Source organism: Macrotis lagotis, chromosome 6 (genome assembly GCF_037893015.1).
Source record: "Macrotis lagotis isolate mMagLag1 chromosome 6, bilby.v1.9.chrom.fasta, whole genome shotgun sequence".
In the NCBI taxonomy this organism is placed as follows: Eukaryota; Metazoa; Chordata; class Mammalia; order Peramelemorphia; family Peramelidae; genus Macrotis; species Macrotis lagotis.
The window spans coordinates 74083772-74104648 of NC_133663.1; the positions used below are offsets into that span (position 1 = coordinate 74083772).

At 32.9% G+C, this 20877-nt stretch overlaps 1 protein-coding gene across 1 annotated transcript in view; it reads right to left on the reverse strand.

The window, feature by feature from the left end:
• The window catches only part of SPAG16 (sperm associated antigen 16), a 1328678-nt gene that overhangs the window by 417851 nt on the left and 889950 nt on the right, over positions 1 to 20877 (reverse strand). The window contains exon 15 of the mRNA XM_074191443.1: positions 6040 to 6166. Within this exon, the coding sequence (XP_074047544.1) occupies positions 6040 to 6166 (127 nt within the window). The remainder of the gene's footprint in view (positions 1 to 6039; positions 6167 to 20877) is intronic.

Below are 20877 nucleotides of genomic sequence, written 5' to 3' on the forward strand. Positions count from 1 at the left end.
ATACATACATATATATGCATATATTATTGTGAGGATCAAGTGAAATTTCATATATATATATGAAATTTCACTTGATCCTCAGAACAGCCTTTTTAAGTATATTTACTTTACAGATAAGAAAAAGATACTGGAAGAAGTGAAATGAGATGCCCAGAGTCATATAGAAGTGTCTGTGTGTGTGTGTGTGTGTGTGTGCGTGCGCACACACACACACACACACACACACACACACACAAACACACAGACATATTTGAAGTGTCTGTAGAAGGACTTTTTCTTGAAGTTTTCCTGAGTCCCAGTTCACTCTGACACCTGGATGCTTAGGTAATTACCAATGTTACTGGAGCTCAGTAACATTTGGAAGTCATTTGCATAGAGATGATAGCTTCACTTGTGAGGAAAAAAAGGGAGAGAGAAGGAGAGTGAAGACAAAGCTTTCAAGGAATACCACATTTAGGGGACACAAAGAGATTAGAAAGGAGACACACTGATTAGAAAAGAGGAAACTCAAGAGGGAATAATATCTCAGAAACTAAGGGAAAGGGGATTTTAAGGGATGAAAGAAGGCAGATAATCAAATGCTACAGAGAGAGGTCCAGGAAAAGGATGTCTATTGCCCTAGGAGGTTAGTGGTTTCTGATGCAGTAAACATCCAGAATGAGTTAGAATTGGTCCAGAATAACATGATATTCAGAATTGGAAAGAGATCTCAGAGTCAACAAACATGAGTCTGGCACAAATCTACTGTGGACCAGTCCCTGTGTGCAAGGATTCTAAGGAAAGCCAAGGTCCCTGTCCTCAAGAAGCTCCCATTCTAATGGGGAAGCCAACAGGCAAATAACAATGTACATCCCAGAACTATACAGTAGTTCTGTATGGAAGGCAATATTTGATTGGAATGAAAGTAAGGAAGGGGATTGGTCTCTTGCAAAAGGGGAAAGTTGATCTGAAACTTGAAGAGAGTGAGGAAAGTAAGGAGACAGAGGTGAGGAAGGAAAATATTTCAGGTAGAATTTTATAGGTCTCCGAATCTTGCTATTATTCTTCTTAACTCCTTAAAATTTGTTTTTCTAAAATTTATAGTATCATAAAATGTTCATTTTACTCTCTTCTATCAAAATTTAAAGCTGAATGTACCCAACAAGATTTTCAGAAATTTCATCTCAAACACTAGTATCTCTTTGTTTCTAAGAACCAGATATTGGTTGATATCAGTTGGTGAAAATCAGATGTTGGTAAGAAGCAGAATGAGAGTTCCTCATTGATGGGATTTTCTATCTTTTGTAGGATAAAATCATCAGTTAGGAGGTAAAGACATTGCTAACAGCTCTATATAATTGGAGAGATAATTCAAGCAGCCTAAATAACTAAAATTTCCTCCAAATGGCATAAGATGCTGCTATATCAGATTTGTGCCATACAGTTTTGCAAACACAAATTTGTTCCCATGCAATTGTTATATTACAGAATAATTTGAACATATCAAGAATTTCACATTTGTTTATGTGTGATTTCATTCACAAAACAGTGAAAGTCTAGGAAATATATGTATACATTCTCATATATATCCAAAATTGAATACATACATTATATATGTGAACATACACATTTATATGAATATATAATATGAATATACATTATATATGTGAAAAATAAGTGAATTCTTATTTTATTATTCATTATCCCAAGGTGAATCAGTCATAGAATATGTGTATGTAGATATACATATACATATATTTTTATATAAATATGTAATAAATATATATATGCACATATTTGTCTGTGTTTGTATGTATATACTAAAAATCACTGGACTGTGCACAATTGCACACAATAACAACCACAGGGCTTACAAGAAAAACAGAGTTAGGGATATAGTACTCAAGAAATTCATCATTGAAACATTAGAAAAGAGAGGGGAACTTAAAGAAATTGGTAGCACAATTTTATACATATTAAATGGTTAAAGAATATGAAAATATTACAATAAATAGTGGTGCTATCCAAAGCCTTGGCTGTTCTCAGGTTATCCCAGGTCCCAAAAGGGCTGTGCTGGCAAAAATGAGGACTAAGGGCAGGAAGGTAGATTATCTGGGAATCATTCAATTTGAATATATTATTATATTATATTATATTATATTATATTATATTATATTATATTATATTTTGTTATATTTTGTTATATTTTGTTATATGTTATGTTATGCTATGTTATATCACATCATACCATAATTTATATTATATTATATTATGAATATATGGAATTATATATTGCAGAAATTGAATATGTGTGTGTGCTGAGCCACAGCCGTAGGAATCATTCAGTTTGGGAGACATATACACATTCACACACACTCACACATGCATACATGAATACATATATATCTGCTTCCTAGATTGAATACATATATCATTTATAGACATATAAATACCTATAGAGTTAGTCATAATCTCAAATTGAATGAATTTTAGAGCTGTGGCCTTGCAAGGATGTCCTCTCACCTTAGCCCTTGGCTTTGCCTGCTCAGCCCTTGGGCTGAGAACCTTGGGCAGGCCGAGGCAGCAGAGAGAACTACCATTCACTATGATATATATATATATATATATATATTTAGCTATTTAATATGTATAAAACTCTGCTACTGATTTTTATTCAGTTATGACTTTTAAAAAGTTTCACTGAAGAATTTCTTGAGAGTTGTGCTCCTAAATCCACTTATTCCTGTTATTGCGATTGTGCAGTTTTGCAAAGTGTGGTAATTTTTAGGACAACATATATTGTTATAGCAAGATTTCTACACTCTTTATTTCATCTTTCTTTCCAGATATTCAATAATCTATTTCAATAACTATATGACTTTACTTTTTGCCTTCAGTAATCTTCACCTATATTCTCTCCTTCTTGTTTTCCCTTTCTGGTTTCTGAATTTCCTCATAGGAATATATCTTCTAAATAAGTTGTACTAACAGTTTTCCATTTTCTTTGCCTTCCTTTATCTATACTAAATTTGTGTGAATATGATATACATTTTCAGAACCGTATTTTAGTCATGGTTTCATCCACAAATTCAATCTAATGTAATCTAATTAATCCAATCCATCAAAAATCAACAAACTTCTTTAAAAATATCTTCTATAAGTATGGCACTGTGTTAGGTGTTAGGGAAATAAATTCAAAATAAGAGTCCCTGACCCTGAAGAAACTATATTTTAATAGGGGATACAGCAGATTTAACACTGGAAATATGTCAGTTATATATAAAACAAATATACAGTCATGAAGAAGCAATATCATTTGGGAGAATCAGGACAGGCTTTTTGCAGGAGATAATTCTTGAGTTTGATATTATAGGAAGGGAAGAGTTTTAAGTTGCTGTAGCCAGGATAGAGAGCATGGCAGACATGAGAGAAAATTTGTACAAAGTCAAGGAGACAGAAAATGTGAGATTTAAAGTCATATAGGAAAATAAAGTAGAATAGTTTAACTGGAGTATAAATAAGGAATTAGTATATAGTTATTATGAAAAAAATGACTTAAAACATGTAAAAGCTTAATTGACAAACATAAATTAATCTTAAAGGCAATAGGGTGTCACTGAGACTTCTGGAATGAGAGAATGACATGGTTAGACCTGTAACTTAGGAATTTCAACTTGGTAATCATTTGAAATGCAAAGAAAACAATTAGAAGACTTTATCAGTAGTCCAGAGCAGAGATGAAGAGGACTTGAACTAGGGTCATTACAAAATAAATAGAAGGAAGACATAAGAGAGATGTTGAGATCTGGTTGGCTATAGGTAGCAATGAACAGTGAAGAGTTGAAGATAACTCTTAAGTATACAAGTACCAAGTAAAAAATAATCCCTGAACTCAAAAAGTTTTTGGCCTGCTGGCAGAACATACACAGGGTAAATATATATGATAATTTGAGGTAGAGGGAAAGATCTATAAAAATGAAGGAAATCAGGAAAGAGTTTCTTTAGCAGATGGCACATAAGCTAATCCTTGAAAACAAGAAATAAATAGGAATTCTAAGTGATGGAGGTGAGAAGAAAGTGAATTCTGAGAAAGTTAATTCTGGGTCTAGAGACCTATCTATGAAGAGATATCAAGGCAGAAATGAAGTGGTATATTTGAATGATGTCGAATTTTTATTATAAATGAATGTGGATGTTAGAACTTTTTTCATCTTCTTCAGCTTTGGGCATTCGGTTCTTGGCTTTTATATTCTGCTATTATCAATGAAGTATAGAATAGAGTTAGATTGGAGGAGGGATGTTTCAATAAGCCAAAAATCAATATGGCATTATTCCCTACTATGACAATAAGGTAGAAATATATGTATAAACATTTAGCCTGAAGTTCTGAATATCTTAATCATTAAAATTCTATAACAAGATTGCAATTAAAAGTAATGAGGAAATGAACTGTAACATATGCAGATTTTAAAATTCATATGATTTTCATATACATCAATGATATTACAGAAAAAAGGGCAAAGATGAATAGGAGCTATTGACTGCATAAACATTATAAGATTAAGGCAATAACTCATTTAAATCTACATATATATATATATTTATGCATATGTGTTACACCCTCTTTCTGCACACACACAGGTGTCCAATAGTCACACATATGCACATATATATATATATATATAGATAGATAGATAGATAGATAGATAGATAGATATTCGACTCAGTGTGCACCATTAATTTTCTAAAGAAACATGATTTTATAAAATGTTCAAACCAGTTATCTCTAACATGGACATAGCTATTAGAATTTCACTTTCTGAGACCATTCATTAATAACTCTACAAACTATTTGCTTGTTGGATTCAAAAGTCAAGTTTTTTGTTAAATATACAAGGTATTTATAAAGGAATGAGAATTCAGCAAGCAATGAAGAAAAAGTTGTTTCAGATCATTTTGTCTAAAGTCATACTTCTTGCACTAAAACAACAAGATGAACAGATACTAAGGGAAGAAAATGATTAATTCTAATCATGGATCTGCTTGTGACTCATTATCTTTATCTTTTTCTCTTCCAAGAGACTTTCCATACTGATCTAATTACAAAACCTGGGTAAAACTATCCACAAACATTATGAAGCTTAGGAGAAAGGTCTCCTAGTAGAGGCACTCTGCATTCCACAGTATCTGGAAAGAAATTTTTCTTTGTACTGCTAAATAATGAGTTACTGTAATGCTGAGCCAGTATTTATATGCATATTCACATTGTAGTGGATTATATAAAGAACCATATATAATCATTGACATTAATAAATCCAGAAATTTCACTGGATAAGAAAGCAATATTATACAAAACTGTTTTTATTAATGATTGAAAAAAAAAGGAGTCATAAGATGGTGACATAAGAGCTCTGATGATATAAGGAGCTAAGACACACATTGTAAAAGCAATTTATATCTCCAAGGTGGTAAAAAATTAAATTGTTCTAAGTATATAAACAGGTAAAAAATTAAATGAATTCTCTATGTAAAAACTTATAGTTTTATAAATATGATAAACATTGACATAAATTTAAATTCTGGCTTTACATCCATAATTTGACCTAAGGACCTTTATACCCTTTAGAAAATCTCCCTATTTGCATGCAAGGTGAACATTGTGGCAAATATTCACACCTATCATTTAGCATACTATCTCACATCATCATCACCATCATTGTCATCATCATCATTTCTTGTTCTCTATATTATATACATAAATATTATAATGTATGCATACAAATATGTGTGCTTCTATGTATACTGTACAACTATAACCATATTTCTTGCACTACGGAATAAGATAAACAAAAACTGATGGAAGAAAGTAGTTAATTCTAACCATATAGGTGTATATATAAGTGTATATATGTATATAACTACAAAGCAAAAGATGTTATGAATTTAAAAAGGAATCTTGGATGGTATCAAGGAGAGGGTGGAGTGAAACTGGTATAAAAATTCTTAAAAATCAAATCCTTAAATTTTAACTTTATCTCAAAGGAGGAGAAAAGATCCTACCTGAGGAATCAAAGGCCACCTCATTGCCTGGGCTTGGGCCTATATCAATAGACACCATTGGTAGAAGTTTCCGAAAGTCCCATATTTTTGTCACACCACAACTGTCACAGGATGCAATCATGTGGCCCTTCAAATCAAAAGAGAAAAAAATTATTTACACTACCCAAGAAAAACTGTTCTATTATGGATCATTATTTTAGATCTAATATACTATATTCACTTAATAATTACCTAGCTGTGTGGCCTTGGGCAAGCCACTTAACCCCATTTGCCTTGCAAAATCCTAAAAAAAAAGAGAGATCTAATATACTAGATTTTAGAAAAGAACACAGAGATCTTGACAAAATCATTAATTTCCCTGGATCTTAGTTGTCTTCATCTGTAAATGAGCATGTTAGATTTCTGAGATCCTTTCCATATATGGCCAAAATATCCCCCAGGATCTAAAACACTGAATACAACTTATTTTCCTTAAATTTCAAAGGAATCACTCAGTTCAAATTATATATATATATATATATATATATATATATGTGTGTGTGTGTGTGTGTGTGTGTGTGTGTGTGTGTGTGTGTGTGTGTACATATATATATTATTATTATTATTATTACTTTTCAGAAGACAATCCCTCAACAGACTGAGTTTTAGGAGAAATTGTCCTTCCCTAGCCTCCACTAATTTTGATAATCTAGAAAGTTCAAATTATATTATTAATATATTATTTATATATATTAGATTATACAATATTATATATTATGCAATAATATATCATATGTATTATGTATATATGAAATCATATTACTTTTCTGAAGACAATCCCTCAACAAATTGAGTTTTAGGAGAAATTGTCCTACCCTAGCCCCCACCAATTTTGATAATCTAGAAAGTTAATAAGCAATACAGTTAATTTTTCAGTGGAACTGATGACAACAAACACAGCTTCTAAAAATTTTGATGAAATGTCTAAGGCTTTTCTCAAGCTCTTATCAGTTTCTCTGGTTCCTGACTATGTTAATCACCAAATACAGTATGAGCAGTCTTAAAGGGGGCAAATGAAATAGACAGTCCTGGTTTACCATGGAGGAGCAGGCTGATCAAGTCTCTCAGAGAGGTGGAATTCCTTAAAACCATAAAGAAAAATACTTGAAAAGAGCACAAAACTAAGGAAATTGGAAGGACAAAGTGGGAGTGGGTTGTAAGGACATAGAATGTGATTAGGACATAGGAATGTGATTAGATGAAATGAAAGTAATGATGAGCAAATTATCATTTAATTTTAAATTCTATAACTGTTGTCACTGGCAAAACAATGGCCTTGTCACAGATCTAATAAATGTGAAGCTTAATCTTTTTATGACTCTAAAAAGTATATGGAGAATTTGGCCCATCTTCAAATATATAACCAAAGTATTGTAGTGATACTGAGGAGTTATTCTCTAAAGACAGAAAGCAGACAAAGAACAAATGACAAATTCTGGCATAAAATATAGTAGTTAGATTTCCAAAAAGTCTTTTGAATTCAAGAGTTATGAGAACCTAGAAATCAAGACTGAGCAGGTACTGTTTGAACAGTGGGAGTGAGGAGACAGCAGCAATGCTAACAAGCATGACACCTTCTTCCCCATTCAGACACCACCTACCCAAGTAAGCCAGAACATCTGGGCTAGCATTTCCAAATACATCCTTATGTTGTACCTATGGAGCCTTATCGCAGAATGAGGGCAAAAGAGCCATGCAAGACCCAATTATGGCAAAACTGCAGAGGGTGTGCATCCCTGGGTATCTGTATTTTTCCATATTATGTGAGCCCTTGGGTAAGACAAATTGGATGCAACAGGCTGCCCGAGGTCCAAGTCACAAACTAGCTTTAAAGGGTTGGGCTATAATTATTGTCATGAGACCAGGGAGAACTATGTTCTGGATATACTTGGTGCCCTTCTCAAGGGCTCTGACACTCAGAGCCTTGGAGAATCACCATGAATCTGGATCTCTCTGTCCCATAAACATGGTAAGTTTTGTGGAGGTTATTTATGGGTTAAAAGAGAAAAGGTAGGAACTTCAAAAGGTGGTTGCTTGGAAGAGGGGAAAGCAAGGGTTCCATCAGTGTCTCTGACTGAGTCTAAATCTGACCCTGTTTGTTCAAGTTTTCTTCCAGACAATTTAGAAACTGAAAATTTCACTGGATTCTGTTAGAGCATCCTATATGTTTGGTAAACTCTGGCAATGAGGGAGTGGTGATTGGACAGGCCAGTTCTAATGGAGGCGGGGGATAAATCCTTTCTTGAAGCGGTTGCTAGAGTTTTCAGTGAATGTTCTCTATCTTACTGGTACTTTAGACTATTATGAAGAGTTTTGAAAATTTTTGGAATTAAATAGTTCCCTAGAACAATCAGCTGTATCTCAGTTTTTCTGCTGTAAGGCAGTTTCTGAAGGAGAATACATGAACACAAGTCCTTAGAGAGATATTCTTAACCTGAGAGGAAAGAATGATAATTGTACCTAAATTTTATTAACTTCCCTTTTAATCTTATGTATTTTGGTTTGTCCATTCCAAGCTTTCTCAGAAGGGGTCTACAGGCTTCACTTGGGCAAAGAACATCATGACCTAAAATAAGGTTCAAAATCTGTTGCGCTGAGCTGAGCAGAACCAGGAGAACATTGTACTCCCTAACAGCAACATGGGGGTGATGATCAACCTTAATGGACTTGCTCATTCCATCAGTGCAACAATTGGGCATAATTTTGGGGTATCTTTGATGGAGAATACCATTTGTATTCAGAGAAAGAATTGTGGAGTTTGAACAAAGACCAAAGACTATTATCTTTAATTAAAAAAAGCCTGTTATCTTATTATGTAATTTTGCTATCTCTTATACCTTATTTTTCTTCCTTAAGGATATGATTTCTCTCGTATCACATTCAACTTAGATCAATGTATACTGTGGAAACAATGTAAAGACTAGCAGACTGCCTCCTGTGGGGAGGTGGGGGGTGGGGGGAGGGAAGCAAGATTAGGGGGAAAATTGTAAAATTCAAATATAAATAAAATCGTTCTTTTATAAAAAAATAATCTATTGCAGTACCAGATAATTTCATTTTGGATGACTTTCCTTCTATTGTTCTGCTTAGTTTATATCCAGCTTATCTCAAAATTTACTTATATAGATGTGTTCCATATCCAATTTTCATGACAACATGGAAACCAAGCCTTTATGTTTGTTTCTTGATCCTCAGAGAATAATCAGCTAGATTGGTTCAATTATGAAAATAACCACCTATACTGTCATTGAAAAAGGCTAGTAAATATGTTTTGTTTTCCCTTTTAAATGGTTCCTTTAAAATATTTCAGGAGGGGAAAGAGTTGATTTAGATGTTAAGAAATTAGTATAGTGTTTACATGTGAATGTTAACTATATGCTATTTACTACTTGAAGAGAACTTAAGATAGTGGTAGTGATCACTGATTATAAAGATGATGCTTTACATTTGTATAGCATTTTGCATTTCTAAGAATGCTTTCCTATACATCATTTCATCTGATCCTTTTCAACAGCCCTATAAAATAGTCTAGGCAAGAGAATTGAAATTTGGAAAGAGTAAATAAAATATCTAAAGTTACTTAGTCTGAGATGTTAATAATCTAAATATGGGTCAGAGTTTATACTCAAACACATATCGTTCTATGCCACTATTGTAATCTATTGTAGAATTGTAACTCAAAAAGAACTGTCCCTAGAGTTTAGGTGACCTTGAATGAGTCACCATCTTTCTAGGTCTCTTTTTATCTATCCAGTGAGAGAGTTTGGTTAAGTGAACTCTGTGTTTCCATTTAAATTTAACATTCTAAAGAAAAAAAAAACACAACACCCTTGTGGGGTCATCAAGCAAATGGCAGACATATTAAAACATAGAAATTTCAATTACTTTCAATATGTGAAGGTAATGACCTGCAACTCAGTATTAAGGTATAACTATATTAAAAATGTTTAGGCTCATTAGAAGGAATATTAGCATTTCCAAACATTTTTAGTATCGATACATTAAAGAGAGTCCCTAAGGCTGGGTCTGAGCAGCATGAAAGGACCAAATACATTGCATTGCACCTCAGAATTGATGAGGGTATCCTAAGCACCCATCTGGGGAGAGGGGCAAAAGATCATTCCAGTCAGGAGGCACTGGAGAAAGGATTAAAAGAGCTTCAGCAGCTTCACACAGCCACATTCCTGGAGTTGCAATTCCCAAGTGATAGATGACAAGTAACCAAGTTTTATGAGGATGGGTTTGGTTTCTGTCAAAGATGTGCCAGAGATGATTGCTAGAGCCTTTACATATTTTAAAATATAATTTCAAATTCCTCATTTTTCAAATAACTCCTAGTATAATATTTTAAAGGTGGATTAAAAGTCATGGTTATTCAAATAAGAATATACAATTTTTATAAGAACATTGATTTAGGACAGTGAGGGACCATAGAGGCCTTTGAGTTCAAAGCTTTTATTTTACATGAAAGAAAATTGCGACCCAGAAAACCTGGAACGTCTTAAGATTGCATTTATTTAGTGAATAGAAGAGTCAGAATCTGAACCCAGGACCCAGAATATTAAAGGCAGCATTCATCCTATTTAACTTCTCTCCCTTTCAATGTGTGTCACTTGAGACAATGAATTCAAAGCAATTTTGAAATATCCAAGTTTGATGAAAATATCAGCTACCAGCCATCATGGCCATCTTTTCTAATTCCATGTCAGGAAATGAAGGTACTATTAGAACCTTGTAGTTTCACAACTTTCTGAGAAATAAGCAAAAGTAATAAAGTAATCATTTTTCAGAAGACAGATCACCTGAGAAGAAGGCTCCTCAAACTTACACTATTACTCATTTCAATTTTAAAAAAAGGTGGACCCCTATTCTCTGTCAAAGTGAAGAAATGGTCACAAAAGATTATTATTCTCTTTTCAGCTGACCTCACTCAAAATTGTGCAGAGGCCCTCTTCCAAATCACTTCCCCAAGAAATGTCTTTAACTTATTCCCTATTATAGTCCTTTTAAGTGAAGTCTTCACCAGTTACAGCTTTTTCTTTGCTATATTATTATTGATATCATATGACTGATCAAAATCAGAAGAGTTTTGTAAAACTTAAGTGTTTATGCTAATCTATGAAATATTATTTTATCTTTAGGTCAAAACTAATTATTTTAGGATGAGAAGTTTATATTATGTATTATATATATACATATATATTTAATGATGAGTTTAAATGATTGGTCACAATGACTAAAACAATGGGAACGGCAAAAAAAATCAAAATAAAAAACAGAACACTATAATTAAAATGACTGAGTTTTATCCCAGAGAAAAAGACCCAAAAAATTATATATATATGTATATATATATATATATATATATATATATATATATATATATATATATATACACACACACACACACACAAAAGACAAAAACATTTTGTTGTTTAAACTCTCCACTAAAATAACTCAATGTCTCATTGATAAATTGGAATGACTTTGGATTCTGAAAGATAATACCAGAAAAGAAATCACTTTTTGGGTCTAACTTGAACAGAAGGGCCTCAAGTATGGTTTAAGTGATTGTAGACCTATCTTAATCCAAAATTTAGATATATTCAGAAGGGTTCATCACTAAAAAGCTGCCAGTAGGTTTGAGACTCTGGGCACTAATCTGCCTCTATACTCCCACTGCATATGGAATCAAATTAAAATGTAATTGAAAAACCATTTAACAAAATAAATTAAAATATGATAAAAGCATAGACAATTGTGTCATTTTCTTAGTCTTCCAGGATCCTTATGAGCATGTTAGCAATCTCTAGCTCTGAATTTGTCATTGCTGATGTAGAATATGTACAGTGGTATAAATGGCTTGCAATATGTATTAGTGAATAGAGCACCCAAAAGATAATTGTATAAATCATTATGAATGTTAACAAATGTCTATTTGGAAAGGAACTCCCCATGAACCCTGTTTCTCTCTGCTCTTCACAAATCTCTTGAGTCTAATATCATACAAGATTCAAGTGAATGTTAATTTTTTATTTTCAACCCTGGCAGATTCTTCTATTTCAATTATAGTTTATTGTGTCCTCAGACAACTATTCTAAAGAATTGGAACTGAGTGACAACTTTGAAGACATTCACTTTAGGGAAAATTTGGGTTCAAACCAGTTAGGATAAGCTACTCCTGGAGTGAACTTACATTCTAGGTTAACTACAGATGTTTTATGACATTCTAAACTAAAGCATTTCCATAATCTGTGCATTTTTTTGCATTGGAATGGATCCATATTCCTTATATGAAAACGAAAAAGGCACTGTTTTTTGAGTCATTCTTTTCTGTGTTATTAGCACTTTACTATGACAAAAAGAGTTTTATGTTAACAAGATTGGTCTAAATTGAAGACTTTGGAGACTTTAGACTTTGGACTCTGAAGTCTAAAAAAAGAACATAGCCATGTGATGTCTAAGATGCCAATCAAAGATATTATATATATATATGTATATATACATATATATATATATATGATAAATCTATTGTATATAGAGCACTATGCAAGTATTTTAGGAGATTGAATTTGAAAAAGGTGATATGATGTATGGATGAATTCAGCTAAGCTCATGCCCACCACTTAAATAAGTTTCACAATGTAAATACCTTCTTATCTCTTGTTAGCAATAATACTATCCTATAGGAAGGCTGTTATTTCAAAAATAAAATTCTAGCAGCTCTATGTAGAATATAATATAAAAGATAAGCTTAGAATTTTAGGAAGATGAATTAGATACATGAGATTATTAACCTGGGGTCCATGAACTTCTCCAAAAAAGTTTTGATAACCATTTTAATATAATTTGTTTCCTATGTAATGGTATAAGTTATTTTATATGCCTAAAAATATCATTCTGAGAAAAATAGATTCATCAGACTTCCAAAAGCTTATATTTATAATAGACATATATAGATTTAGGTTATGTTAATTTTCTGATAATGAAGTAATGATGAATGAGAGCAGGTCTAAGCAAGGCCATGAAATTATATATAAAGATATAATAACACATATTGAACAAGATTTTATTGTTTGGTGGTGGAAATTCATTCATCCATCTGGAATACAAGATTCCCAGAGAGTAGGGATTAATCCTCCTTTGACCTTTATCATTTACTGCCTTGTGTTGCTAATGTTTATGTGTGCATGTTGCAACCACCTATTTCAATCTCACTAGCTAGAATAAGCATGAGCTCCAAGCAAGTTTCTGACCATCACCAAGCCGTGTCTTACTTTATTTCTGCTTCCCCAGTTATCTCAAACAGTATCTAGTACATAGGAGATATTCAACAAATATTTATGGATTGATTAATTGCCTAGGCATATGCTAATGAGTGGGGCAAGCATCAGTTGGTGGGTTGCCTTAGTTTTGTTTCATGCTCAGCATGGTGAAGAGACAACGAACTTCTGCAAGTAAAGAGAACGGCCCAACAAAGCTCTTAGAAACCTTTGTATTATAAGAGCAATTCTTACAAACTATGTTTTATTCAAGGAGAAATGGAAATTACTAGCACGGTGTGTGAAACTAATGCATTCTGCCTCTGGCACTAAGCCTCTTCTAAAAGCTCTAAAGATATATTTTATAATTCTCATATGAGTTTCCTTCATTTTTATTCTCATTATTGGCATTAATTCAGATATTCATGTATGAGATCTTTGTCTTTTCACTGACGTTTCCTTCTGATATGCTTGGCTATATTACAGCATACTTTTGTGACATAGGTACATAGTAACATATTGTAATGCCAAATCGGGAGACTATGATTTCTGAAATATGAATGAATAAGGCAAAGAGATTTAAAGTTAAAACTAAAGCTTTGAATCCAATATCTGAAAAGTGAAGCTGTGTTGAATTGGTTTTGTCTGTGCCTCACTGTTTACTTCAATGGTGAAATTTCAATTCCATTGCTGGTCCTAATAGTAAATATTGAATCACACTGCCTCTTTTACATTTCAAAGAGATCAAATGTCATAAATTGGTTCTTCTCATCTCCCTAACCTCAATCCTTCTGCACTCTCTTGCTTCTTGATTTCATCACTTCCATAGCCTCAATTCTTACATCTATATCATCACACCAGACCTTTCTCACAAGCTCAAAATTAGCATTTCCATCTTTCTGTTAGATTTGATGACCTCAATATCATTCTAGAACTCAAATTCAACATGTCAAAAGTGAACTCACTACCTTTCCTTTGAACTGTCCTTGATCCTAACTTTTCCTTTCTGTAAATCTTATTACTATCCTTTCAGTTACCAGACTTCTTTGAATCTTTTCTCCCTTGTCTGAAAATATCTAACCAATAGCTTAATTCCATTGATTTTACCTTTGTAATGTTTCTCTCATTTGTTACTTCTTTCCATTCCTACAGTCAACATTTTAGTTTAGAATTTCCATTACTCCTTGTTGTACTACTGCAGTAACCTCCTAACTAATGTTTCAACATATTTCTCTCTGTATCCTTTCAATTCATCTTATACACACACTCTTCAGAATAATATTCCCAGATTAAAGTGCTGATCAGATCATTTTCCTAACTTCAAAGTCTCTAAATATTTCTCATCATTTATTAGGATAGTGAAAATTCCAAATGATGACATTAAAAATCTTCTATGAGTAGATAGCAGCCTCAGTGTTATCTTCCATCATTTTCCTTTCTTAGTTTGAAGCTCAAAATGGATATTTCCAAATCAAAGTGAACTATTCTCCAATACTGAATTACATTGCATCATTTTTACTACTATGTCCTTAGCAGTGGCACAGTGGATAGAGTACTAGACCTGAGTTTTAATCTGAACTCAGACACATACTATCCATGTGATCCTGGACTTAACCATGTTTACCTCAGTTTTCTCAGATGTAAAATGAGCTGAAGAAGGAAAGGGCAAACCACTCCAGTTTCTTGGCCAAGAAAACACCACATGGGGTCAAGAAATGTTGGACATGGGTGGAAAACATCTGAACGACAATGACAACAAAAATGTCCTTATTCGTTTTCCTCCTTCTACCTAAAAATATCATTTCCCCATCTTTACCTACTGACATCCCATTACCTACCTCTGTGCCTTTGCACAGGATGTTCCAGATGCCTGGGGTGGTCTCCCTCATAAACTGTCACTTAAAATCACTATCTTTTTAAAAAGCTTGGCTCAGGTACCACCGTTTCTTAAAACCATTTCTGCTCTTTCCAGGTGATCTCTTTTTCCTTTTAGGATTAGTATATCTAGATCAACTAACTAGTGGAGAGCAATGAGAGCTGGATTTGAGTGAGAAGATAGAGGTTCAAATTTTGATTTGTGACTTGCTCTTTGTGTCAACTTGGGCAAGTTCCTTGATTTAACTGGGCTTCAGTTTGCTCTTGATTAAAATCAGTGTTAGAGCTCAGATGATAGTTGCTTCTAAATCAATGAACAATATGCAATGTGAAAAATGCAAAAGAAAGGGCTAATAGAATATCTTGAGAAATGCATGGAGGGAAAGATGAATCCAAGCAGGGGGCCTGGTGGAAGAACTTATGAAGGAAGTGGCTCCTGTTCTGGAAGAGGAGCTTTAATGTAGGGAGCGATTTTAACCAATGACTATATGAAAACAATCCATTAATAAGCATACAGACAGGCATAGCGCTATGACATATGAGAGGGCATCCCAAATTTGAATGCCTTATAAGGTCATATTTATGTTTATATTAACTCTACTCTGATGTATCATGGTACTGTAGACATGATTATGGTCTCTCAAAGACTAAGCCAGGAGAACGAAAGTTCTATCAAATTCTACCATACTAGAAAGGCCTTGTTTATGGTTTTGTTTACAGACAATCTCAACTTATCAAGAACCAGCCCCCAGTAGCTAAATTGGAGAGATTTTATCACCGATATTTTGGACACTTAATGACTTATTGGACAATAGTAACTCATGAAACGAAACCAAATACAAAATGGTTTTCCATCTTATGTGACAACCCAGTCCATTTAGTAATAGTAGAGTCATGAGAAAAGGGCTAAGGGGACTGAAAATCAAGGTATTTAGAATATTTATAAACAGCTAGGTGGTGTGATGGATAGAGCTCTGGGCTTGGGACCAGGAATAATCATGCAAGTTCAAATCTGGCCTTAGATACCTACTAGTTCTGTGACCTTGGTCAGGTCCTTTAACCCTGTTTGCTTCAGTTCCTCAACTGAAAAATCAGGTAGAAAAGGAAATGTCAAACCACTCCATCATGTTTGCCAAGAAAACCACCAAAAAGGGGTCATGAAGAGTTAGAAACTAAATGAAAAAAATGACAGAGCTGAAAACATTAACTTAGTTATTTTTTATACCAGAAATAAAAATTAAAACATATTTTAATGACAAAGTACTAAAGAAACTAGAGAAAATAAATTATTACTTTTGACATTCTCACTAGAAATGGAAACAGAATAAAAAAGGGTATTTTATCCAGATCATTGAAATTCAGAAGTGTTCTTTCCATAGCACTGACTGCCTCCTCTAATGGTGATTGTGGGTGAGAAAGTGCCAAGAAAGAAACATAAGCACTCAAAAGATCATGAGTGCAGACTAGTCTAATAGTCTCATGGACCCACAAAGAAATGGTGACTTGAGTCTACTGTGGGACAAGTACCCCAATTGAGACTAGAAATTTCTTGGATCACTGACCTTATATCAGATTGTTTTTGTGGGGAAGATTCATTGAATAGGCCTGCAGGGTAGGTACTTGCTAGACCAGACTAGGAGAGCACTTCCAATCCCCAGAACTGACTGAAAGCAGCAATGCAAAAAATTCTGAATCTTAGAAATAAAAACTCGTCTCCCTCCCCTCACCCCCTATGCCAGGAACAGAGGCCACACTTAAAATAAAGTTCAAAATCAAGAAATGGACTGGGGAAATGAACAAATGACAAAGAAAAATAGAACATGAGCAGAAAAAAGTTATTATAGTGACAAGAAAGATTGGGACATAAAATCAAAAGAAGACAATGATGTCACAACAGCTATAAGCAAATTCTCACAAGAAAAAAAAGTTGAATTGAACCATAATCCTCAAAAAGAATTCCTTAAAATATAAAAATGATTTTTAAATTCAAACAAGACAAATTGGATAAAAAGATAGTGAGGGAAGAAAATAATAATCAATAGATTGGTAAAAATAGAAACAAAAATACTAAAGAAAATGATACTAAGGTATTAAATCAAATTAAATTAAAAATTATTTTTAAGAAAAGCAAAATTAGTTAATTAGAAAAAGTAGCACAAAACCCCCTGAAAAAACAATAAAGTACTTAATGATTCCAGAAGACATCAAGAAACAAAAAGAAAAATTAAAAAAATTAATAAAAATGTGAAAGAATCTACTGATCACATGAAAGAGATTCTAAATGAGAACTAAAAATATTATGGCCAGATTCACAACTTACAGGGCAAATACAAAACACTTTAAGCAGTCAGAAAGAAACATTTCAGATATCTTGGACGTATATATAGTCAGGTATAGTGACTACAATAACAAAAGATTTAGCAGCTTCCATGTTAAAGAACTGATAGGCTTAGAATATAATATTCCAGAAGGCCAAAGACCTAAGATTACAACTAAGAATCACCTATGCAGAAAAACAAAGATCAATCCATCAAGAAAAAACAGTTTAATGAAGTATAGGACTTTGAAGTTTTCTTGATGAAAAGTCTGAAACTGAATAGAAAATTTGATTTTCAAATACAGTACTCAAAAGTAACATGAAAAGTTAAGTTGGAAGAAAAATCATAAGGGACTCAAGGTTAAAGTGTTTACATTCTATATGAAAGGATGATACAAGTAACTCCTAAAAACTGACAACTAACAGAACTTTCAGATATTTTAAGTCAGTGATTGGCAAAATATCTGGTTTTAAGACTCTTTTATACTCAAAAATTATTGAGGAGTCCAAGAGTTTTTGTTTATACCTATCAATTTGTTTATATCTATCAATATTTAATATATCAAAATGAAAACTTATAGTATTTAAAACATTTATTTGTAAAACATAAATAATAATAAACAAATTAAATATAAAAATAAATGTATATAATGAAAAATTACATCTTAAAAAAATTGAGAATGGTCATGTTTTCCATATTTCTCCTTTTTTTGGAATGTTTAGTTTATTAGAAGACAACTGTATTTGCACATTTTCTTCTGTGTTCTATTCATCGTGTTACCTTTTTGTTGTTGTTATTGTTGAAGTAAATGCAGAATATCTAGTCTAAATTAGACATTTAGTTGTAAAAGAGAGTAATTGGAAAGGTAAATGACATTTTACTATTATTATGATTTAAAGATCTTACAAATCTCCCAAAAGTGTCTCAAAAAATTGCCATTTAAGAACTGCTCTCTAGATAGGTCTTTATGGTCATGATTAAGGATCTCATCTGTTCTTCCTTCAGGAGATACTCCTTTTCTGATCTAACTTGAAAGATTGAAGCATAACATAATACATACTTACCTATGTTTTTCCAATTAATACAATGAATATGAATTATGATGTGAAAATAAAAATGTGAATAAATAATATGCACATTCTTTTTTGTAAGATTTTAAGTTAAGCAGTGAAGATGCAGTGTAAAGTTAAGATGCACCTGGAGCTTTTCACTACCTAAGATAAATGAAGCTTCTGAAGTGACATTAAAGCTACAGATCCCACTAAGAAAAAGAGAAGATCCAAAGAAATTTTCAACAGTAGACATCATGGAGAATCTTCAGGGAAGATCTGTCTCTTTCGGAGAAAAGGGGAAATAAAGACAAACAAGGCTGGAGGGGGGAAAGCCAGTGAGAGACTTTAAGTCACAGTACAGTCCAGGTCCTAATAGCTTGACAATAGCATAGGTCTTCGCACCTAGAAAGCAAGGAAGGAGGGAGGATCCCAAACACAAAGTCTGAATCCTGGGAATACCAAGGTATAAGCCAGTTCTAGGTTGGAACAAACTACTGCATAGGCAGAACCTGGACATAAAGAAAGGAAATAAAGGCAAGGCCTAGACTGCATAGACAAAATCTTGATTAACTACAAATCAGGGATTAGACCCCAGTTCCAGCATAAAAAGCTTAGATCTATACCCCAGAAGCAGAGTTAAAACAACAAAAATGAGCAAAAAAGCTAAAAGAGTGCTCACTATAGAAAACTACTTTACAGATAAACATGAAAACAATATCTTTTCTGAAAAAGAAAACAGTGAAAAATTACCCACAGTGTAAGTCACAAAAGAGTCAATGAATTGGATTCAAATCCAAAAATTCAGAGAACTTAAAAAAGAATTTAAAAATCAAAGAAGAGAAGAATAATAAATATGGCAAAAATAAATGAGAGTCGTGCAGGAAAATTATGAAAAATTGACCAAAGAAATCAACTCCATTAAAAGTAAAAATGACCACCTGGAAAAGGAAACACAAAAGGTAACTGAAGAAAATAAAACCATAAAAATTAAAATTGAACAAATAGAAACCAATCAATCTATGAGGCTACATGATTCCATCAAACAAAAGGACTGAAAAAAACTGAAGAAAATGTAAAGTAGAAAAAAAATCAAACAACCTGAAAAGATACAAGAGAGATAAATGCAAATCACTGGACTACTAGAAAACCTAGATCAAAAAAAGAACCTGGAAAACATCATGCAGGACCTTATCAGGGAAAACACTCCAAATCTGCTAGAACAAGAAGACAATATAGCCATTGAAAGAATACACAGAACCTCTCCAGGGAAAAAAAAAGATTAAAAACTCCAAGAACTGTTATAACCAAATTCCATAACTCTCAAATAAGAGCAAATTCTATAAGTAGCAAAAAGGAAACAATTTAAATACAAAGGAAACAAAATCAGACTCATACAGTACCTATCAGCATCAATACTGAAATACTAGAGGATTTAGAATATCATATTTCAGAAGGCAAAGGACTTTGGATTACAACCAAGAATTTACTACCCTGCAAAATTAAGCATATATTGTCAGGGAAAAGATGGATATTCAATGAAGTAAAGGAGTTACAAAAATTCCTAACTAAAAGACCAGAACTAAATAGAGAATTCAGTGACCAAATGCATGACTCACGAGATGCATAAAAAGGTAAATGAAAAGAGGAAGGACAAAACAAAACAAAACAAATGTTAGTCAAGAACATCAAATTGTATACAACCCTAAAATGGAGATATTACACTTATAACTCTTGAGAATTATACTTCTCTTAATATAATTAAAGGATCAAATATAATTCAAGAGATTGAATTTAAGAGGATATGGGTATGATTAGATCTTGTTTCCTCATTGAAGGGTCAAAGAATAATAAATAAAGCTGATCATATTCTATTCTTTGACCCAGCAATATCAATACTAAGCCTATATCCAGAAAAAATCATAAAAAATGGGAAAATTCTCACATGGTCCAAAATATCCATAGCAGCTCTTTTTGTAGTGGCAATTGAGGGGATTCCTACTAATTGGGGAATGACGGAATTGTTGTTCTATTTAAGAAATCATGAATGGCCAGACTCTAGAGAAGCATGGAATGAATTACAAGAAGTGATGCTGAAGAAAAGGAGCAGAACCTAGAAAACATTGAACACATTGACAACATTGTGAGTTATTTAACCTTGAGGAATGCACTCCTCTCAATAGTTCAGAGATCTAGGACAACCCTGGGAAATCTGTTTTGACAATGCCATCCACATTCAGAGGGAAAAAAAATTAAAAGTAAACCAAAATCTATACAGAATCTGAATGAACACAA